The sequence below is a fragment of the Molossus molossus genome, unplaced genomic scaffold (genome assembly GCF_014108415.1).
Source record: "Molossus molossus isolate mMolMol1 unplaced genomic scaffold, mMolMol1.p scaffold_m16_p_7, whole genome shotgun sequence".
NCBI classification, from domain to species: domain Eukaryota; kingdom Metazoa; phylum Chordata; class Mammalia; order Chiroptera; family Molossidae; genus Molossus; species Molossus molossus.
The window spans coordinates 25,407,420-25,432,137 of NW_023425401.1; the positions used below are offsets into that span (position 1 = coordinate 25,407,420).

The window sequence follows — 24,718 nt, forward strand, 5'->3', positions numbered from 1 at the left end:
TTAAAAGGGACGTAAGTATAGACTTGGTAATTTTGAAATTAATTAGTAAAACATGGCCTACAGTTAAGGGTCTCCAAAAATGTAAACCTAAATTTTAAAGTTAAAAATCATAACAGAAAACTGGGTTCATAAAGCCCTATCCTCTCTAATTCTCCTAATTTTCCATGGAGTGCCTGTCTTTATCACCTCTGTGTTATTTCCTGAGTTTTGACATTTAAATATTTTATTTAATTTGTCTTTTATATATAGCATGGGCTGATAGTACAGTGTCATAAGAAATCCATTAATGACCCATTCCCCTCAACTCAAAGCATGGGATCCGGGGATGGTTTTCCATGTCAGGGAGCTTCTGCAGTGAGGAATCTATGACCCAGAGCAGAGCTCTAGACAAAAATTGCGAAGCTGATACAATATTCCACTGTCCCCCCTGTCCTTTTTCTAACCTACCCCTTCCTGGCTCTCGTACTGAGAGTCATCCCATCTAAGTCAAACACACAGAGAGCTAGTTTTCCAGCATATACCCTTATTGAAATTGACCTCTTCTCTTTGTTCTGTGGACTCAGGGGTCAAGTAACTGATAAAGTTAATTATGCTATTGTCAGAATACCTCCTTCTGCTAACATTTGGTGTCACTAGTAGTGGGAGTGGCCTACTCATAGCCCCAGTCATGAGAGATTTGTATTATCTCTTTTTGTTCTGAAATTACTTATGTGAAATGTATTGGTCATTTTCCTATCCACCCCTTCAATAAAATTCAGGAAGCTGGCTTAATAAAAGGGAAGACTTTTTAAAGCAATAATATTTTATCATTCTTATTCTTTTAGAAGTTTGGATACATATGTGTGTATGTGGACAGGACCATTTAAATCTTTTTTGAAGATTTACTATTAAGTACTGTCATACAAAAGAGGTATTCGATTTCAGGCTTAAATTGGAAAAGCCTTTTCTCTAATAACTCCAGGAGCTAAAACTAAAACTCATTGTTGATTAATTAAATATAAATTTTCTAGTGTTGAGATGAGTGGGAGAGAGCTGTGTCTACTGAAGAAAAAGCCAGAGAAATAGAGTAAATACAGATATCCTCAAACTCATTTTTAGGTTTAAATCAGCTGTGATGTGCCCAAGAATTGTGAACATAAACATGTGCACCTCTCAGTGAGAGCACATAATTAACTCTCAGCATATACTTATTCTCTAAATACTGTGTATGTGGTATTATACAGTGAAAGATCTCACTTTCATACATTATAAGTCTCCTTTGATCAAAACAATTATCTAGAATATAAAGGGGAGATAAGTCAAACTTCTATTTGTGAATTTCAAACTTTTAATTACATGAAAAGTCTTCATAGAATCTGTGGGTATCCCTTGACTTATCTGAGTGCTTAAAAAATAGGCATTACAGAAGCATACAGAGTCATGATAACCATGACACCTGCTACCCCAAGATGCTTTCAGAGAAACATCCCTGCTCACAGCCCAGCTGAAGAGCGAGGACAGTGGCAAAACCTATGGCGTCACCTTCCAGACTGAACTTGGACCCTGATCCAAGGATAATAGTACCTAGTCCCAGCATTCATCCTAGTACATTGCCTAATAATAGTGACAAATGCATAATCAGATTCACTCTAGAAAAACTTGAATTCAAAGAAATATAGCAAATTCAGATGCTAACATGAATTAAAGCACAGCACGTAGCGAGAGAGAAGTCATGATGAAATTCAAGGCCCAGAGTGAGTTGTATTTATAATAGAGCAGAAATTATGTATAAGCAAAAGCACTAATGAAAAAATATGACAGAAAAAAGATACACATAGAAGGCCAAGAAGAAATGTCTACAGTAAGGGGAGGGAAGCAGATGTGTAGAGAGTGGTTGACTCACAATATTGAATGAGCATGAGAGAAAGTTCCAAAAATTATGGCTATTGAGCTTTAAAAAGTTGCCTATGACTCAGTCAGTCTCAGCTTCTATTTTTAGATTTCTATGACAGGGTTTCTTCTTTATCGTTCTATATATATCCTGTTACATTAGGTAACCAAAATGTGAATCAGCTCCTTTCAACAAAAAGAGCATAAATGAAAGGGTGAGTTATAACTTGAATGTTTTAAATACCTTTTAAAGTTTCTCCCAACAAAGATTTTATATTGATGCAAATATATTTTTTAACCTCCAATGAGTAGCATTAACATGCTATAATGTGGTAGGCCATGAACACGTATCAAATTGCCTGTGGAGGTTTATGATAAACATGCTTGGGTTCCATCCCCAGAGCCTATATCCATCATGTCTAGGTTCAGGCTGGAAATCTACAATTTAAAAATATTTCCCACATGACTTTTATATGCAATTATGCTCAGAAAAATAAAAAAAGAAATTTCTATTTAGAAGGTAAGATTCAGGTCTAGATAAGTCACTCATTCTTTGTCTCTCCAAGTTTAGATTTTTTCATCTTTAATATAGATAATATTATCCTCTACCAGGGTTTTGAAGATCAGTGAGATAATATACACAAAAAGTAAAGTAATTCTGGAATAGAAAATTAATTATCTGATTATTGAAGTTCCTTAAGACAATGATGTCTTTTACACAGACTCGATGAAATCCCAGACTGCCTGTCATGCCACAACCCCATTCCAGGGAACCCCCAGCACATGGCATCCTTATGAAAGGTTCCGAGGCCAACAGCACCAAGGGTTCCCACGCCAAAATCTTTCAAGGCATTAGGACTAATTTGGTTACTCATGTACAAATAGTAATAATAGTAAAAGATTCTCCTTTTTCTCTCTTTTTTTTAATCCACACCTGAGGACATTTTTCCATTTTTTGTTCAGATAGAGTGGGAGGGGGAGAGAGAGAGAGAGAAACATCGACGTGAAAGGGACACATCGAGTGGCTGCCACCCGCACAACCCAACCAGGGCCAGGGACAAACTGCAACCGAGGTACATGCCCTTAGCAGGAACCGAACCCGGGTCTCTTTGGACCACAGACCAATGCTCTAACCGCTGGCCAGGGCTCTCCTTTTTCTTTAATTGAGACTTTTATTTTATTTTGGGAGGGGTATTATTTTGTTTTGTTTGGGTGAGTTTCTTTTTTCTTCAATAATATCAACATTATTTTTAACTCTATAGTTCTCTTTATTAATGAAGATACAAATTAATAATAGAGAAATGATTAAGAACAAAGCTTACATCTATAAAATGAAATTTTAGAAAGCTGTTAAAAATGCAAAATTTCTCACATGTAATTTAAATGAAAAGGCAGTATAAAGTACACATACAGCATGCTCCCTATATGTAATAAATTATACCCCTCCCACACATACAGAAATATACATATGTATATACAGTATTTCAAATCCTGAAAGAATGTATATGAAAATTTACCTGTGATTGTATTAGGTTCACTACTTATAATTCTGTATTTTCCAAATTTTCTGCATTGACCATGTGTTATTTTACAATTTAAAAACAATTATTAAAATTAAAAAGATAAACGAATATATTAGAGGATGTAAACAGCCCAGTGATATCACGCCTCAGTGGGGGTCTGCCGTGACTACCTGTGCCATTCAGGAACCTGCATGAATAGGGCGTTCAGCTTGGCCCTGGATAGTAGGAGCCATGGGGCTTCCCCAGGGCGATGCAACGTGTAAGGAATCAGGGGCGCGGCTGAAAAACAGAGAAGAGACTGGAGAGCCAATCAGCCGAATGAACAGGGATCAGGCCTTATTGGGCACACTCCGGGCGGGCTCACAGACTCCGGGGTCAAGTCCTAGAAGCCGTGCCCGGTGCTTTTTTATATCTGCCTGTTGCAGCTGAGATTTGTCTGTTAGGGTTTGACCTTGTGGGGGGGGGGAGGGTATGCATGGGAGCCTCTGGAATGCAGCTGAGATTTGTCTGTTAGGGTTTGACCTTGCGGGGGGGGGGGGGGGGAGGGATGCATGGGAGCCTCTGGAATGCAGCTGAAATTTGTCTGTTAGGGTTTGACCTTGCGGGGGCTATGCATGGGAGCCTCTGGAATGTGAGTGGCTAAGAGCAGGAAGGAGTTAGTCTACAAGCCCGGGGCAGGCCTTTCTCAGAACAGGGTGGGAGGCTAGGCTGAGCAAGCGAGACAGTGGTCGAGCAGTTTGCCTGGTGCCAGTCCCCAGCTATCGGACACAACGCCTATAGGCCTGTTCTATAATCTAAGATATAAGTTCCAGTTACACAATTACCCAGAACTCAGGATGTAAAATAATGAATACGAATTTTTCCTAGCAGAGTTTTGTCCCCCCTGATCTATAACAAGTGAGACTGGCATAGCAATTTCTCTATCATGAGTCAAGTGATACTGAAATGTAACTTGGGGTGCCTATGTTTAGGTCACTGTAGACTATTAGTAAACCAACTCTTAAATGAAATAAAGTACAAAATAAATAATTTGACCAAATAATAGAGATTCAGAGATTCATGAAATATATATTTTTTTAAATCCTCACCCGAGGATATATTTTTCAATTTATCTTCAGATAAGAGTGGGAGGGAGAGAGAGAGAAACATTGATGTGGGAAAGACACATTGTTTGCCTCCCTCATGACCCCGACCAGGACGAGGGGAAGAACTGCAACCAAGGTACATGCCCTTGACCAGAATCGAACCCATGACTCTTTCGTCATGGGAAGACACTTAACTGCTGAGCCAAACCAGCCAGGGCTCATGGAATATTTCTTAATTGACTTTTTAGGGACAAATAGAGAAAAGGTCACAGAATGTCATTGGTCATAAGTTAAACATTTATTGTCATGGTTTTCAGAATCTAAAGCTATTAAGAATAATAAAAAGATGCCAAGCCGGTGAGGCTCAGTGGACTGAGCGCTGTCCCATGGACTGAGATCCTGGTTCGATTCCCAGTCAGGGCACATGCTTGGGTTGCGGCGTGGAGGAGGCAGCCGATTGATGTTTCTCTCTGTCATCGATGTTTCTATCTCTCTCTCTAAAAAGTCATATTTAAATTAAAACATATTAAAAAATAGTAATAATAAAAAGGAAAACCAAACAGAGAGGGTACTAGTTTTAGTTTAGACACAGAAGAGCCTGGTGTGAGTTTGAATTCTGCCACTGTGTATAATTGAGTGACGTAGGCGCATCTGATTTTTAAAGTGTAAAATTGAGATAATTCCACTACCTACTTTACAGAGTTTTCTGAAAATAAACCAAACAATTGTGTGTGAAAATATTTTGTAAAGTAAAAAAATAAAAAATTCACACACACCCCCCTAGTTTTTTTGTTGTTGTTCTGGCAACTTCTAATCCACTTTATTTGCAATTAAAATAACTACACATCTTTTTAAAGAGACAATGAGATTTTTACAGATTAAAACAGATATCCTGAGATATCCTAAGATATTGTAAAATTTTTTTCTTCTTTAAATCAAGACCATTCAAGATCCTTAAAGAGCAGAATCCACTCAAATTTAGCAACAGATTTCATTACCAACCTAAATGAGTAGCAAATCAAAAGCCAGATAAGACAGTAATACCCTGTATATCTGGGTACATTGCCTTGATATACCCTTTCAACACATAATTTGCATTTTAACAATAACTACAGTCATGAGTCTCTTTGAAAAATTGTTATGCGTAACCAAATAGTCAATTTATTATATTGCTCCAAGTCTTAGACTAAACCAACATGGTTTTCCTCCTCTAAATCAGAAGATTCTCAATGACCTAGGAAGAAATAATAGAACTACACTGGTCAGCCAAACGAAGTCTTAGTATTTTATCCTGATTTCTTACACACCAATGCAAGTACTAATTATTTAAACGTGCTACTCTCATAGAATTAGTAAGTCCACGAGCCCTAGAAAAAGAGATATCCTATTTATCCAACATCAAAATTAGTGCTTCACATGTCCTGGGGTGGGAGATGGACAGGAAATTGCAAATACAGAGCACACATAATTCATATAAAGTAAATAAAACAAAACACAAGTCCACTGACTCCATGTCAAGAAAATGTTCTACATTGGTCCTTCTTTTTATTGATTCTTTTTGAGGCAGAGAAGTCTCTTGAATGGTTGTTGGAATTTAGAATTACTCAAGATTATTATAACTGAATGACCAGAGGGATACACTGCCATTATGTCCTTCAGCAGAAAGTAGCACTGAGTTCCATGAGGAACAATGAATGTCAAGTTTCCTATGAAGGCGGCAAAATAAGAAATAAAGAAAAGAAAGAATGTTAGCACGGTTCTCAAGGCATTTATATGGGCTGCTGTGCTGGCCCTTTGAAAACCACAAGATCCATTTTGCATCCGATGCGTGTGTTTGCAGAGAGACATGAGTAACATAAAAGTGCACATCAAAAATACAGCTAGAGGAAATATGAGTGACAAGTTGACAAGGAGCACTTCATTAGTTTGCTTGGTCTTGAATTTAGACATTGTTGTACGCGTGGCATTCCCGAAGAAAATATCCTCCGCTACTTTAGGGTAATCTACCGCAATACACAGGACTGCAGTGCTCACCGAGGCCAGCAAGCTTCCCAGAAGCAGCCAAAGTATTACCTTCGAGATCCTGAATTTCAGAAAAAGAAAACAGGATTGGGTGGAGCTTATTAACTTCAGGCAGTAAAATGCAGAAAGGCAGGTGGCAAACCAGAGACTGGCAGAGCTAAAAAACATCCAGAGGAACACTATCACTGCACCATACAATTTTGCCAGATAAATGAGTGGAAAGAATACAGAGAAAAAACTTTGTATCATTAACATCACCTGAAGACCAAATCTAGACATCCCTATACATATTAAAATGAGTTGCATCGGTGTTAGCTTTCTGCTTTTGATCAATTTGTTACAGCTGATGATTATAAGAAATCCATTTACTGTAATCCCCATAACAAATTCTGCTGACATGATGATAACATGAGGAATGGCTGATAAAGAGGTGGTCATGTCTCCTACCACAAATCTTAGCTTTTCCTTGTGGATGGTGTTAAACACCTCCTCCAGATGATCTTGCAGATAGGAACACAGACTGAGAAATCTGCTGTTCTGCCAACTCCTGGGTCATGTGTAGAGTCTTACACTAGACTTTTCCCCTAAAGTAGAAAGAAAATCAGAGGGATGAATTTTGAACTTGATGCCCTTCACATGAAGCAGTAGAAATGCAAATTCAAACATTTGAATGATGGTTAGGTCTTCCAATGACACCCTAGGAAAAACTGCCACATTGGCATTATTCAGTTCTCACTTTTACTCTTTTTTTGTTGTTATTCAGATAGAGTGGGAGGGAGGGAGAGAGAGACGGGAGGGGGGGGGAGACATTGACGTAAAAGGGACACATCGAGTGGCTGCCTCCCACACAACCCCAACCAGGGTGGGGGACAAACCACAACCGAAGTACGTGCCCTTAGCGGGAACCGAACCCAGGTCTCTCTGGACGGCGGGCCAACGCTCTAACCGTGGAGCCAAATCGGCCAGGGCCTCACTCTTACTCTTATTCAGTTTTCACAATTACTCAATTTTGATAAGAAATATTTTACTTAGGTTACTATTGTTTCTGTTTTGCCTTAATTCTTATTTTGCCTTTTTTCTTATTATCTTATTTCTGTTGTTTTTTTTTTCCCTAATGGAAAATGCCACATCCTTGGGACAGACAACTATTTCCTATTATTGCCACAAGTATCCAAACTGAGTACACTTTTTTTTCCTGATAGTAATTCCAAGATACTTTAATAAAATTTCCCCATTCTCTCCCCTACCCCAAGCCCCACCAAAGACAATTGCTTCTCCACACTTGAAAATCATTTTCTGGGAACTAACTTTGTATGATAATTCTTCATTCCCCTAAGGGATCTTTAATATTTTTAAAGCTTTCTTGGTAGAATTCTGATCTGAGAATCAGCAAACCAGTGATGAAAGTAGTGCATAATTAATCCACCTGCCTACGTCATCTAAGACTGGATCTGGAGAGCATCATGTGGGAAGGTAGATGATGCAGAAACTTATAAGCACCAGCAGAGGGCATAATTACCTGTGTGTTAAAATGAGAAATGTTCACATAACCTTTCTGAACTTTTGTCACATCACAGGTAAGATGGAAATAAAGCATGACTACTTCACAACTAAGATACAGTGCTCAAAGTGCTTTAGCTCAGTGGCTTGGTCATGCTATGCACTCAACGAATGTTAACTATTAATATTACTAAATGTCTGTCTTCATACTGTGCTTACTCCAGCAAGAAAATAATAACTCTATTTATCAATATTTTCAACAGTTTAAATATTTTCAATAACAAATAAGATTGTAAGAGTATTGAAAATAGAAAAAAGCAAAGATCTAGACTTGCCACTCACTGTCTACCCCATTCATGGTTTTTAAAGCCTCCTCAGAGTCATCCATAAAATGCATATTCACCAGCCCATGAAAGCCAATGTCAGGGCTACATATGTGACATCCCCCTGCCAGCTTGTCACCCTCTCACTTATCTTCTACACGTAACAATATCCAACATGCAGCAAGATTTAGCCCATCTTTAGCTCTTCAAAGATGTTGTTTTTGAAACCTGCACATCAAGTTTGCCTTTGGCTTTTGAATTTGCAATCTTCCTTGTCTATAAAACATGACTTTGCCCAGTGAGTGGACCTTACCCCCATGGCCTCTAGGAAGCTATTCCCATTTTAGGAAAAGGTGAAGAAGTTTCAGCTCAGTTCCAAACTCTAAAGACCAGTGTCATGATCCTGAGGTGAGGGGAAAGAAAATGGGATTTGGACAGTCCACAGTTCAGTGTTCCAAGTTACTTCTCTGAGAATGATGGTATTTAAAAGGATATGATAACTGAGTTTTCAAATTCGGTTATTTGAACCAAAATCACTACAGATTCTGGTTCTTAGTTAAAAATAAATCTTCAATGATCATGTTTTATTTTCCAAAAATTCTGTTTTAATTAATATTATGTTATTATTGTGTTTCTCTGAATGAGCTTGTTAAATTAAAGATGCTTAAACAAATGATGGACAATACTTTGACATATACATAGCCATCCAGTGTGTGTGTGTGTGGTGTGTGTGTGTGTGTGTTTATAAATATATTTAAATTTTTAATTGGTTTTATAGAGAAGAATGGAGAGAGAGAGAGAGAGAGAGTTGTTGTTCTACTTATTTATGTATTCATAGGTTGCTTCTTGTGTGTGCCCTGACCGGGGATCAAACCAGCAATTTTATCATATCAGGATGATGCTCTAAGCAACTGAGATACCCAGCTAGGGCCTCCAGCCAGTTTATATTTACACGACGCATCATTAATTGTGTCATGTTAGACTAAAAATCTTGGAATGCATGCTGACCATTAGGATAATTTTTTTTTATTATGATAGATGTTCACTGCTTTTGCCTATACTGTGCAAAGGATATGTGAATATGTTCAAAATATGTATATCCTATTCCAGTATGGCAATATGGATTTTAATATTTCAAATATCTTTACCATGACAACCAGTATTTGGGGAGACAACAATCATATTACATTTTTTATCCTTCATTATTCTTTTTCTTTGGTCCCTTCACTCAATTTTTCCATAGTAAGCTAGGGCAATAAAAGATAGACCAATATATGAAAACTCTTTTTTTTTTAATCCTCACCTGAGGACATTTTTGCATTTATCTTCAGGTAGAACAGGAGGGAAAGAGGGAGGAAGAGAGAGAGAGAAACATCAATGTGAGAGAGACACATTGACTGGTCACCACCCATACGACCCCAACCGGGGCTGGGGACAAACTGCAACCGAGATACGTGCCCTTAGAGAGAACCAAACCCAGGACTCTCCGGTCTGCCGACCGACACTCTAACCACTAAGGCAAACCGGCCAGGGCTGAAAATACTTGATAGCCAAAAAAAAAATGGGCAAATGAATTATAATCAAGATTAAGTTCCCTGACAATTTTAGTTTATAAAAAGCAATTTCTTTTAAAAATTGAATATTTATAGCAGCTATCTCAGAATGCACATATGTTTATAATATGTAAAATCTTAAGAAAATATGAAACCACACAAACAAAACACTTTATAAAGTTATTTTGAATCTCATTGTTTAGATTAAAAATTAATTTGTTAACTGGAACCTATCCCCACTGAGTGTCCAAGTGCTTTAAAACGTTTTACTGAGTTAGTTTCAAACAACCTTGCATTTGTGACAGTCATACAGCTGCAGCTGGCTGCAGGGTCTGTGGATTATGTACTTCTACTCTGAGGTTTCAATTTATCCAGAACTGATTTCATTCTGAAATACTGCATTCCAGCTCTCATTTGCCTCATAAACACATCAGCTAATTGAAGAGAAAGCTTGAATTTTCCAAGAACTGTTTTAAAGATGTCATTGACGGTCAGCTACAATTTAGCTGGTTTGTATTTGCATTTGTGATTTTCCTGTCATATGTGGACTGTTTTGCATTTGCCCTTATTGAATCTCATTTGGGAAGGAGAATTTTAGTGAAGAGCTCTTTCTTAGATCTTGGAAAAGCTAATGGAGAGTGAGACAGTCTTGAAGTTAATAATTCACAGATTTGTTTAGAGATCTGTGAATGGCGTTGACCAAATAGAGAGATGATTTTCAAAATAAACAATCTCTGAAAGTTTTACTTAAAAAAATCAATTAAAAAAAGAAATAACAGTATCTACCAAGAGACATTGGATATTTAAAATTCATTGAGTAAATTTCAGTTTAGACATCTTCCAATCAATATATATTCTTCTAAATCAGTCGTTCTCAACCTTCCTAATGCTGCGACCCTTTAATACAGTTCCTCATGTTGTGGTGACCCCCAACCATAAAATTATTTTTGTTGCTACTTCATAACTGTAACTTTGCTATTGTTATGTCTTAGGTGACCCCTGTGAAAGGGTCATTTGACCCCCAAAGGTGTCACGATCCCACAGGTTGAAAATTGCTGTTCTAAATGCTCACATAAACCTTGAAAACAGGCATTTCTCCAATAAAGTTTTTTGTTTGTTTGCTTTGCTTTTGATTTGAATAGCATGGTAAGAGTCCACCTGATTCTAAGGTGATGTTCATACATTGCTTCACAAATTAAGATGAACTTTATTTTATTATTTTATTATTATTATTTTTTTATCCTCACCCGAGGACATTTTTGCATTCATCTTCAGATAGAGTGAGAGAGAGGGAGGAAGAGAGAAAGAAACATCGATGTGAGAGAGACACATCGACTGACTGCCACCCACATGACCCCAACTGGGGCCGGGGACAAACTGTAACAGAGGTACGTGCCCTTAGCGGAACCGAACCCAGATCTCTCTGGACCACAGGCCAATGCTTTAACCACTGAGCCAAACCAGCCAGGGCTCAGTTATAACCAGGTGTTTCCCATGCACAGAAATCAGCTCATTTAGTTCTCATTGGTTATAACTGTACAAATGTCTGAATTTTTAAAATAAGCACACTGAATTGCTACGACTTTCCCATGCTTTGGTGCTTTATGAATCACTAAAAGGATTGAAGCTTGCTTTCATTCTTTTAGGTGAAAGTATTTTTGCTTGCAATTTTCCCACTACCCTTGCTTCAGTATTACAGCTTTGCAGAGAGAATCAGCACTAAAGACTGAATTGATTATTGGGCCAAATAAATCCAATAGATTGGTTTATTTCTATGAAAAACCATCAAAATGGTTTTTGGCCTTCTGTAAAGAACTGACTCAAAATTTCATTTACGATGTGTCTTGTCATTATATGGTCATCAGAGTTATAAGGAGGAGTCTGTAGCTCTGTAAGATCCCTTTTCACACATGGGCAGCATTTGGGCGACTCTCTCCTTGCTGAGACCAGACTCTAATCACTGGAGAAACAATGTTTTAAAGTCCATGCAATCTATATGTCTTCATGTCTTTTTATGTTCAATGTAGTTCTTCTTTTATGTTGGGTAGATTTTAATATTTAAATAGGTTGTGAGGATTTTGAACTTGAAGACAATTTTTAAAATTTAGTCTTTGAGTTTCCTTCCCAAGTTTCTAGAATATTAAGTAACAGATGGGTGGCAGAGCATGCAAAGAGAGTGAGCATCAGGCTCCTAATCCTAGAGGTCAGACTATTCCCACATGTGTTATATTATATTCATGGGCCGTTGGCGGTGGGGGGGTGGGGAGGGATGAAGTAGACTCTAAATTCAAGTAATAAAAATTAAGGAAATTTGATAATCATGTTCAGATTTGACAATAATATATCAGTTAATTTGCCATAATATTAGCAAGTATTTATTTTAAAATACATTTTAAGCATTGTTCTACATACTTACTATCGTTTAATACTTAATGAAAAATAATGGAATTATCTCATTTGATGAACACAATGAAGTTCAAACAATGAAGCTTCAGAATAGCATAAATAAGGACACAAGGATTGGTTGAATACAGTCTGACCCTGTCGGGAACCCATGTTGTTGACCAAAACACGATGGTATATTCAGATTGTAATACTTTGCTTCATCAAAATTGTTAGAGAGCACATGTAAAATCAACCGGATAATCACATTTTAATAACCATGATCTTTTATTTTCCTATAGACATTAATGGGGAAAAATGGAATATAATCCATTTGTTCAGGAGTACATCAGTGAAGTGATAAAGCCATGGAGACCCTGGATCCTTAGCACATTTGTCTGCAACACAAATCATGGAACCGAGGCGGCAAATGAAACTTAGTAGTAAGTACTCAATAAGTATTGTTATTGACCTTTCTGTGGAAAATGAGACATGACTCAGTTCACTGGAAAGTTATAGAACTGTCAGGATTCATAAAAACCTTATTGGTCAAAGAAAGGAATCAGATTCCACGTCCATCATCCCAATTTTATAGAGAAAGATTTTTTGGCATCCTAAAGATTAAGTAGTTTGTCAAGGTTTAAATGAATAAAAACTGGTAGAACTTATGAAGGTCATTTCAGTTTTCTGAGCTTACATTTCTTCATAGACAAAACAAGTTTATAAGGGAAAATATGAATATTTAAAATTTTGATTTTGTAACGCTTTTAAACTTACTTTCTGCCAAAACCATGAAGCAGTTGAGCTGTCTTTGAATGAGTCATGTCCCATCATTTTATGATTCATTAGTTAATGTATTGGGTTAAAGTCCTGACTAAGAACCAATTCTTCTCAATTCCCCACTCCAGCTGATGTCATAATATGTATAATAATTCTACTTTGAAGTTCTTCCTATGTGAAAAAAAATTTTTTTTTTGTTCTCACCTGAGGACATTCTTTCATTTATCCACAGATAGAGAGGGAGAAACATCTATGTGAGAGAGATACATCAATTGGTTGCCCAACGAGGGCCGGAGACCGAACCGAGGTACGCGTGCCCTTGACCAGAATCAAACCCATGAATCTTTGGTCCGAGGGCCGACGTGCTACCTGCTGAGCAAAACCAGCCAGGGCCTATGTGAAAATTTTAATTTGTATCTCAGACAATCAGTGAAGGAGGGAGTAGAGAAGAGCTCAGTTTCTCAAAGAGACTTTAATTAAGGACTTCATTATCTCCTTGCCACATCACTAAATTTCAACTTCCATTAATCCATGGACAGTTTAGACAAGCAGGAAATTAAAGATGTGATACTTTTGAAAGTTGCATAAAGATGCAAAATGTTAATCAGTTGCTATGAAATGCCTACATATGACAATGTGTATCTAAGATAATAGAAGAGAGACAAATTTGGGGGAAGAATATTTTAATTCTTTCACTGCATTGAGTAAGTATTAAACAATGTAACAGAGCACACAAAAGAAGAAAGGCTTAGTCCAAAAGTCAGAGAGAAGTATTTAGAATGACATACCAACAAACGTGAAACATACATTCTGTTATACCTCAGCACTGAAAGGGACTGTAGCATTCCTTAGCAATAGGCATATAATCAGAAAAAGTAGCTGACAGCGGAAAATAAAGTAATAGCATGAATGTACTCCTCCAATTGAGACTTTATAAAATAATTTTTAAGATAATAAATAAATGGGGTATAATTACATGATATAGTCTTGACCAAAATACAGAGTAAAAAAAAGGTCATTTAACTTTTTAAAAATGTCTAGTATTTGTAGAAGTAAGAGATATCTCTATTGTTGAGACAGAAAACTGTAGCCTTAGTTACGTATTCAGAACTGTACCTGAGGACTTCTGGTCAAGGTGGCTACGTGGGTAAAAGTGGTATCGCGTCCTCCCACAACCACATCAAAGTTACAACTAAACTACAGAACAACCATCATTCAGAACCGCCTGAAATCCAGCTGAATGGAAGTCCTACAGCTACGGAATTAAAGCAGCAGCCACACGAGACTGGTAGGAGGGCGGAGGGGACGGGCTGGGCCCACACCCACGTGTGGCGGATAAAAATCAGGAGGACACCTCGGCTGGGAAGGTCCTCCCTGAGGACTGAGGGGTCCCCGTCCCACACCAGGTGCCCCGCTCAGGGTTCCAGTGCCAGGAAGAGAATCCCCATCACTTCTGGCTGGAAAACCAGCGGGAACTGAGGCTCAGGGAGGCTGAGGCGGCTGGAGCCCCAGGCAGCTCCTTAAAGGGCCCGCGCACAGACTTACTCAGACTCGCACCCTCCAGGCTCCAGCATGGGGGAGGCAGCTTGAAAGACACCAGAGACATACAGAGAAGAACTGAGTTGTTTGGCATTGGGGTGAGGGCTGGAGAGGCAGCTTTTTCCAAGATAGACGTGCTGTCAGAGGCCTTTGTTCCTTTGGTGAGCCCTTCCCCCATGAGGCTGGCAGACAGCCGCCATATCTGGGTCTCCAGCAACCTGGCTCACACTCTTTGCCCCGCCCTGGTGACTCCCTGAGGCCCTGCCCCACCTAACTTTCAGGCTCACCCAACCTGTTCCCAGTTGCTTTACCATAGGATTGGCCTGTCTTGGATCCAGCTTCAGATTTTCCTAAATTCTTTCAAACAAGCAGCATACCTCTCATTAAGTGGCCCCAGGCGTGGCACTAGAAGCAGCCAGCCTTGGTTCACAATTTGGCTTTGCCTGGGCACCTCCACGCCCAGAACATGAAGCAGCCATCTGCAGAATGCTTTGTAACTTATGCCTGGTGGCCCCGGGTAGAACACAGGCAGTAGATGACCTGGCCCCAGAGCCAGCACACCCAGTGGACAGCTTCAGAAAACTGTGAAGCACCACCACCCAACCACCTCCACAAATAACACACTCAAGGAATGGACTCAGTGGGTACCAGAGCCCTGCTGAAGTAAGTCTTGCTCTGTGTGGTGGGCCCCTGCACAGCCGATCATCCAAGGTAGTCAGAGGCCAGTGGTCAGTGGGCAGAGCCAGTCCTTGCAGCTGATCAGCCTGAGTAAAACCCTCTCATTGATGTGCCAACAGCAATCAAGACTCAATTACAACAGAAGGATGTAAAGTCCGCACAAGGGGTGCACCTCGAGGGCCCAACTAGGAGACCAGGGAGGCTGTGCCACTGAACCCTACAGGACACCCACTACAATAGGCCACCCAAGAAGCCCAGGAGACACAGCAGCTCTACCTAATACATAGAAACAAACACAGGAAGGCAGTCAAAATGAGGAGACAAAGAAACAGGTTCTAAATGAAAGAAAAGAACACAACTCCAGGAAAACAATCAAACAAAATGGAGATAAGCAACCTAACAGATGCAGAGTTCAAAATACTGCTTATAAGGATGCTCAATAAACTTAGTGAGAACCTCAGTGAACTTAGTGAGGGCCTCAAGAGTATAAAAAAGGAGTAGTCAGAAATGAAGGAGGGACTAACTGAAATAAAGAATAATTTTCACAGATTCAATAGTAGAGTAGGTAAATCCAAAAAGCAAATCATCGATTTGGAATATAAGGACACAAAAAACACCCAATCAGAACAGCAAAAAGAAAAAAGAATTAAAAAAAAAAAAAATGAGGATAGTATAAGGAGCCTCTGGGATAACTTCACGCATACCAACTTCGCATCTTGGGGGTGCCAGAAGGAGAAGAGAGAGAACAAGAAATTGAAAACCTGTTTGAAACAATAATGACAGAAAACTTCCCTAACTTGGTGAAGGAAACAGACATGCAAGTCCAGGAAGCACAGAGAGTCCCAAACAAGATGAACCCCAAGAGGCCCACACCAAGACACATCATCATCAAAATGCAAAAGGTTCAAGACAAAGAGAATCTTAAAAGCAGCAAGAGAAAAGCGGTTAGTTACCTACAAGGGAGTTCCCATAAGACTATCAGCTGATTTCTCAAAAGAAACTTTGCAGGCCAGAAGTCAGTGGCAAGAAATATTCAGAGTGATGAAAAGCAAGAACCTACATCCAAGATTACTCTATCCTGCAAAGCTATCATTTAAAATCAATGACCATATAGTTTCCCAGACAAGAAAAAGCTAAAGGAGTTAATCACCACCAAACCATTATTATATAAAATGTTGAACAAAAAGAAGATAAAAAATATGAACAAACAAAATGACAATAAATACATATCTATTGATAATTGAATCTACAAACAAAATGAACAAGCAAAAAAGAAACATTCTCATAGATACAGAGAACATTTTGTTGGCTGCCAGATGGAAGGGGTTGGGGGAATGGGTGAAAAAGGTGAAGGGATTAAGAAGTACAAATTGATTGTTAGACTGACAAACCTCAAAGGGAAGGGGGGGGGGGCGAGGGAAGAAATAAACCAAAGAACTTATATGCATAACCAGTGGACACAGACAATAGTGTGGGGAAAGGCAGGAGGGGGCTGGCAGTGGGGAGGAGGGGGTCAATAGGGGAAAAATGAGGAACATCTGTAATACATTCAACAATAGAGATAAGTGGGGTGGGGGGGGGGAAGAATACTGTAGCCTTGCTATGTTAGGTAACTTATCTAAATTTAACCAGACAATCTACAACCAAAGTAGAAATAAGTTTTGAAATCCCATATACACAAATTGATACTTTTTAGGTCACCAAGTCAGTCTCTCCATAGTTGATCTATTTAATATGCTGAATTATAAAACAAATACAATTCCAAATCATGGTTCAAATTACACATAATAAAAAAAAATAAGAGCCCTGGCCGGTTTGGCTCAGCGGTTAGAGCGTCAGCCTGCGGTCCTGAGAGACCTGGGGTCGGTTCCCGCTAAGGGCGCGTACCTCGGTTGCAGTTTGTCCCCGGCCCTGGTCGGTCGTGCGGGTGGCAGCCACTCGATGTGTTCCTTTCACATCGATGTTTCTCTCTCTCTCTCTGTTCCTCTCCCCCCCTCCCCACTCTACCTGAACAAAAAATGGAAAAATGTCCTCGGGTGAGGATAAAAAAATAAATAAAAAATAAAAAAAATAAGAAAGGCTTGTATTATTTAGCCCATTTGGAAGACCAAATTGTTTAAATAAATTTGAAAAAAACGTACAATGTTTAGATATTTGACAGCGATCTGTCCCTTCTTAGTGTGTTTATTTTAATATCCATTTTTTTCAATATTCATTCTTTATATGAGGTGACCATACTCCAATGGAAGACCCTTTATAGTTCTAGTAGTGCTCTGGACTCAATGTGAAAAGAGAGCAATGTCATGAAGAATGATATATTTGTACTATTTTCCTGATCTGTTCAAAGATAAACTCTTCAAAGGAAGGACTTGTAGCTCTGAGAGACCAATCAGCATTGACACTCCAACACCATTCATCTCCTTAGCTGTGGGATGGTAGTCTGGGCTGTCCGCAATTGAAGATCAATTTCTGTCCTTGGCGTTTTTTCCCCATGTTCTTTGTTTTTGAGAGATTTCAAAAGCTTAATTAAACGATATTTTCCCTGGTCTGAGATCTAGCTCATGTTACCTTGAGACAACATTTGTAGAAAATAAAAAGCTTTGTGCCCAGTTTCGGTGATACTGACATTTCAGAAGAAATCCTGATGAATTGAAGTGGCTGTATATGATTCTTTCAGAAAGTCGTATGAAGCATTCATCTATGAGTGGCGTAAAAGCAGTATAACCCTTCACTGATTTACATATGGATGTCAGGTGGGCCTTCTGTACTAACTCAGAGAAAAAAAAGATGATGTGCACAGCAATGTGTGTAAATTGAGCTTATTCTCAAAAGGTAGTCACATGTGAAAATGCTAACACTTCTAGGAGACATATTTCTTCTGAACCTGAAACATCAAGTTAGTATATTTAAAACTGTGACATCTGAAAAATAGTAAATAAAGTAAAAAAAAAAATTCCTCTTCTAAGATTACATTTTTGCCTGTGTGCTTAGTACCAGTCTGCTGATTCTGCCCTTGGAAATATTCTATGGATTCTAGGAAATAGGGCAACTCTGGTTGAAGACTGGATTTTAGGAATTGAAGTTTTCATTTGGGTTAGATGTGGGTTGCTTATCTGAACTGCATATCTGATTCACTAACATTTTGGGATCACTAGTGATAAGTAGAGGAAAATGGAAAAAATTCTTAAGAGACTTTTCTTTTTATATTTATGCTAGAGCAATTCTGCCTCCAAGTGAAGAACAGTATTTGTCCATTCACTATAAACCTTACAAATTAACATCCCTATAACTGTTGCATCAAATCACTCAATAGTTATCAGTGATCAGACAAATAAATATGACTAAAATTGCAAAGTGACCCTATTTTTTCTAGGAAGTTTAAGAATATATGTTAAAAAGGTAACTAAATATAACCATGGATTCTACTACACAGATTCCTCTACAAAAGTGAAAGCAAAGTTTACAGTTAATGTCTCTTTCTCTATCATTTCTATTAATAATATGATTACTGGCATGTATTTTTTTTTTTTGTTAATCCTCACCCAATAATATTTTTCCATTGATTTTTTTTAAATGGAGTGAAAGGGAGGAAGGGAGAGAGAAAGAGAAACATGGATGTGACAGAGGTGCATGGACTGGTTGCCTCCCGCATGACCCCGACCAGGGCTGGGGATTGAACCTGCAACCCAGGTAGGTGACCTTAATCAGGAATCGAATCTGAGTCCCTTCGGTCCACAGGCTGACACTAACAGCTGAGTCAAAGTGATCAAGGATAATTAATTATTTTAATTTGTTAGATGTTTGTTGTTCCCAGTTTTTAACAGTATAAGTAATATTAAATAGAACATTTTTGCAAATGATTGTTTGATTTCATTTCTTATTCCTTAAATTGGGATGTAGGAATGGAATAAAGTATATGACTATTCTTGAAATTTATTGCCATATTGTTTCCAGGGAAATTTAGCCAGTTTATATGAGGGTTTCTGTTTACTGTATGTCTAGCAGCATTTTGTATAATCTTTTAAAGATATTTTCTAATTTGATATGGAAAGTGGCATTTACTTTTCTTTTTTGTTTTTTTGTTTTTTATCCTCACCCGAGGACATTTTTCCATTTTTTGTACAGATAGAGTGGGAGGGAGAGAGAGGAAGAGAGAGAGAAACATCGACGTGAAAGGGACACATCGAGTGGCTGCCACCCGCACGACCAACCAGGGCCGGGGACAAACTGCAACCGAAGTACATGCCCTTAGCGGGAACCGAACCCGGGTCTCTCCGGACCGCAGGCCGATGCTCTAACCGCTGAGCCAAACTAGCCAGGGCATACTTTTCATTTGCATATTTAGTAGAAGTGTGGTTGAACTATTTTAGATATATAAATTACAAATCTAAATTTTCTCTTCCGTGACTCATTGTCTGTTTATGTCCACTGCCTGTTGGCTTTTTTTTTAATTGAAGAATTTGGGAACTTCATCTTTTTGCTTTAAACAATTTCTTAACCAGAAAGACAAATTTAATTCTATACTTATAACTAAAAGTTATTATGTATTTATTTGGCAGAATATACATTTACTGCATCATTTGTAAAAGCACTTCTAATGGGAACTCTTTAGCTATTATGCTTTGTAAAAAACTGTTTCAATACCTTTTAATACACTGTCTACAGATGGAGCTCAGAATACACAGGAAATCTGATAAAGAAGCACTTAAGATTGGTAACATATTCTGCTAACAGTTTAAGCTCCTGTTGCTTCTTTGGGCTATAGTTATACATGACATTCAGACTGATGATATGAGCAGTACTTTATCCAGTCCCCCCAAGCTCATTTCATGGTTGGTTAATATTAATATCTCTACTAGAGACGAGGGAATAAAAAAATGGTGGAGTTTTGAACAATTCATTTTCTGCCCCTGTAATGTTGGTCCCTTAGGTGAGGAAAAATCTTCAAAGTAGTATCTAAAATTAAGATTCTTGAATTATCTATAGATTTCATTAAATTTCTCTTTTATTCAATCAGTAATTTATCATTGCTAGGTGAAAAGAGTGCATCTAATGAAACCACATTTTAAAAATGCATCAGTTTCTGTACTTCTCTTGAGTAATAATAATAATTTTAAAAAAGATACAACTTTGTACAAGGTACCTGCTGGTGTTTAGTGTGTTTTATGGTGGGCGAGAGATTGGACTACTCCTGTTGAACTGCAGAGGGAGACTCTGCATCCCAAGGGAACATGCTCTTCTGATATGGGTAGTGAGTGGATTTCCTTCCAGGAACTAATTTGCTTTTCAGAAAGCAGGCTGAGGGGCAGTCAGAATGAAGACTGAATTAAATTATTGGGAGGGGCAGTGAAGCCACTGACATGTATACTAGAAACTGAGTGAGCCGAATGCCATATGGACACAATAAAACTCATGTTAAAAATCTTTTTTCATTTGCAAATAGACTCTTGTTTTTCTGTGGACTTCACTGATAAGCAGGTACAGGACCCCCTTTCAGGCTGGCCGTTTGAAAGATCTCACAATAGGATCATACTGAATTAAGCCATCTTGATACACTCGTTCCAAGCAGTGAGTGTGTGAATACGTTACGGAGAAGTTACAAAATGCTCTTAGCTATGACATGGGGTTTTAATCAGTCTTCTTATATAGCAGAGTCCAAACAATTTCACAATATTAAAATCACATATCACTCAGCATGATAAAAGAAAAATGGATATACTTTTTTTCCCTCCCAATAAAACTGCTTTTTAATGGTTTCTTCTTGGTTGAAGTGTATACATATTTAATGAAGGGCAAAATTACCATTCAAACAAATTTGAAAACCATCTTGATGTGCTGTTAGTGTTAAAAATCGAAGGCTTTCTGTTGTTTTCCTGTGGATGTTTCAGTGTTTCCTGTGATGAATTTTCTTTAGAATTTCTAATGTGATCAATAACATTTTTAAAAGCTCTTGTTTTAAAAAAAATCTAAAATTAATTCAGAAAATGAGTGACTGTTGAACTCATCCGTCTGATAAGGAGGGAGTGAATGGCACAGAAAGACCTATTCTATTGTTCGTAAATACTGTAAAAGGATTTTGTCTACTTTGCACTCTCAATTCTGGCTATTCTAATTTAATTTTAAACAAATAGAGGTATCAATAAAATACATATTTCTTATTTTCTGAAGGAACTATATATATGTACATATATAATAACTCTGAATCCTATACCAAACTCCTCGGGAGCCATTTAGAAAGCAAAAAACAAACAAACAATGCAAAATAATAACCAAGGACAATACCCTCTTCAATTGGGGAAATGAAAATGCAGTACAGAAAGGTCTTTTTTAAAATAAATTTCTAAAAATAATATCTTCAAAGATGAACTTCTGCCTGTAAATATAGGTGATTTCCCAATTGTCAGTTTTAACAAGTTAAACATCAGTGGATGCCAAAAATTAATGTGCTGAGCAGAGGAAGAAAAGCAAATTATAATGGCTTTTTAGGAAGTGGGTAACAGACAGAGCACTGAAATATTAAATGGAAAAAATGAAGATGGACTATGTATTCACGGAGGCTCTTCAGCAAATGACATACACGCCCTACACAGAAACAGAAGGCTGTGTTTATGCCATACATTTTTTTTTTTTTAAATTATCCTCACCCGAGGACATTTTTCCATTTTTTGTTCAGGTAGAGTAGGAGGGGGAGAGAGGAACAGAGAGAGAGAGAGAGAAACATCGATGTGAAAGGAACACATCGAGTGGCTGCCACCCGCACAACCGACCAGAGCCGGGGACAAACTGCAACCGATATGCCATACTTTTTAAGTAGCCTACTAAGTATAACAAAATGAGTGAACCATTTTAAAACTCCTTTAAACAGAATGTACAGTTCTTGTTACACAGTTATTTGGAACTAAAAGAAAAACATGTCAACTTAGGTTTTAGTAATTTTCAGAAATACAAAGTGAATGATTTCTGTATACTTCTTCGTTTAAGTATTATCTGTGATAGTGATACGTGACGGGAATCTATTGTGAGTAAAACCAATAATAGCTACATATAAAATTAATATAACAATATGAAAATTCAGTTGGATACAGAGATGCACACATAGTCTCTTGGGGGGTCCAGCGACTTTCTTAGATTCTAGCTTTTCACTTTCTTACATTCTAGATGACAGCAACGTCAGTTAGGTGTTGAGAACACGTGGGTCACAGACTATTTTAAGAATTTGATGAACATTATGAACCACCTTCCTCTAACAATATCCCTCTTCACCAAAAAATATGGATATAATTTCAGAGGTTTCACAGAATCTGAGGTTAATTCATGAATAACAGTCCCCAATTAAGGTCCACGTCTTAAGGGAAAAAAAAGATGTATGTGTTAGGAGGTCATAATAGCTAACTTTTAAAGCAACTAGATTTTAACATGTTGGGCATGGTGATAAAGAGATCTTTGGTCACTTATCTGTGAGATTTATCCTTTTATAAGTCACAATAAATAATGTTCAAAACTCCCTTGGCCAGAAGTGCATTTATTTATTTTCAAGTTTAATTTTAATTTCAAATAAGTTTGTGAGACTCTAATTAATTCAGTGTTAGTTGAATGAGATGTGGCGATAGCATTTTCTTTGGTGTATTAAAAAAAAGTCAACTTTAGCCTTGCCAGTTTGGGTCAGTGGTTAAAGCATCAGGTTGTGGGTTCGACTCTGGTCAAGGGTGCATACCTGGGTTGCAGGTTCAATCCCTGGCCCCAACGGGGGCCGTGCAGGAGGCAATCAATCAATGTGTCTCTCACATCGATGTTTCTTTCTTTCTCCCCCTCCCTCCCTCCCACTCTATCTAAAATTTAATGGGAAGATAACCTTGGGTGAAGACTAACAACAACAACAACAACAAAATAATAATAATAATAAAAACTTTAAAAATGTCAATTTTAAAAAGGCATCAGTTATGAATACCAAGACTGATTTCTATGGAATACCTCTGAAATTGATATTTGTTTTCTACAGTAAATCATCTGGACACAATCATGTCCACTATTTGATGATAAAAAAAAACAGCTTTATGGTGTCATATAACATAGGTTCAAAACATTCATCATGTTCAACAAGCAGTATGACAGAGCTGACTTATTGCTCCCCAGTTAAAGTTATAGTGGTATTCTGACTGTTGCTGTTATTTTGGTTAACTAACACATTATTGATCTATTCAGATGAATTAAACATAAACAAAAGTCAGAATGCTTATTATGTGTCTTAGTTTATAAATATTCTCATCTTCATTTTGCTTGTATAATTTACTTGAAAGAAAACTTTCTAATTATAATAATTTTAGAATGCAGACAGAAAGGCAATATATACATTTTCTTATCACTTAGTACTCTTTTTAAAAAATATATGTTTTTAGCTCTGGCTGCTTTTGCTCAGTGGTTAGAGTGTTGGCCCGTACACCAAGGGAGTCTTGGGTTCAATTCTGGTCAAGGACATGTACCTTGGTTGCAGATCAATCCCTGGCCCAGGTTGGGGTCATGTGGGAGGCAACCAGTTGGTGTGTCTCTCTCACATTGATGTTTCTCTCTCTCTTTCCCTCCTTCCTACTCTATCTGAAATATCAATGAAAAAGTATCCTCGAGTGAGGATTTAAAAAACAATGTATACACACACACACACACACACACACACACACATATGTTTTTATTGATTTTTAGAGAGAGAGGAAGGAAGAGAGAGAGAGCGATAGAAATATTTATGAGAGAGAAACATCGATCAGCTGCCTCCTTCAGGTCCCCGCTGGGGACAGAATCCGCAACCCCTGAACACTCTTTTTTGATCATAATCTATCATAAAATTACAGATATTTTAATAATTAATTATTGTATTTTTCTTTTTCCACAACTAATACAAGAATATTATTTTAATTTTTATTATTAGTAACCGGATCATAAAATAACTAACTCTGTGATATAGTAAAAGAGATTAGTAAATCTTATGTCTCAAGATAATACTTGAAATTACTGAAATGGCACATTTATAAAGGTAAAATAATGTCCTGTGGGTTTTAATCCCATTCGTCTAATCTTCATTTTGTTTAGAGGCACTTTGTATCTATAGGATGACACATATTTACCTGAGGAAGGTTGCAGGACCTGTTGTGTCTGCTTACACATGCAAACACAATACTGTAGGGAAATGCAGGCTTCCTTCTATGTAAATAAGTGAGATATGAGTCTTTTTACTAATCCATATTTACATGTATTATCTGGATTTTTACTGGTGACAGTGAATCCAGTTAACAGCTGTAGTACTTTATGGAAATGTACATTGAAAAGTTAAAAATACCTTATAAACAGAGGGAAATATTATAAGTGAGTTAACTATTATTATTATTGTTTGTCATCATATTATAAACATATGATCATAATGTAAATGCATTATTAAACTTATTTGTCCAATACACCAAAATACTGAAATAATC

At 37.7% G+C, this 24,718-nt stretch overlaps 2 protein-coding genes across 2 annotated transcripts in view; one reads left to right on the forward strand and one right to left on the reverse strand.

The window, feature by feature from the left end:
- Positions 1–6,022: 6,022 nt before the first annotated feature.
- Positions 6,023–6,937, reverse strand: LOC118620495 (taste receptor type 2 member 7-like). The gene has a single exon (XM_036247619.1). The coding sequence runs from the start codon at positions 6,935–6,937 to the stop codon at positions 6,023–6,025; it is 915 nt and encodes a 304-aa protein (XP_036103512.1).
- A 5,619-nt stretch (positions 6,938–12,556) lies between these two features.
- VWDE (von Willebrand factor D and EGF domains) overlaps positions 12,557–24,718 on the forward strand; it is a 120,177-nt gene continuing 108,015 nt past the window's right edge. The window contains exon 1 of the mRNA XM_036247431.1: positions 12,557–12,700. Coding sequence (XP_036103324.1) covers positions 12,670–12,700 — 31 coding nt within the window. The 5' untranslated portion in view covers positions 12,557–12,669. The remainder of the gene's footprint in view (positions 12,701–24,718) is intronic.

What these genes read in the sequence shown, in the direction of transcription:
- LOC118620495 (XM_036247619.1), bottom strand. Translation starts at nt 6,937, where the DNA reads ATGACCACCTCTTTATCAGCCATTCCTCATGTTATCATCATGTCAGCA.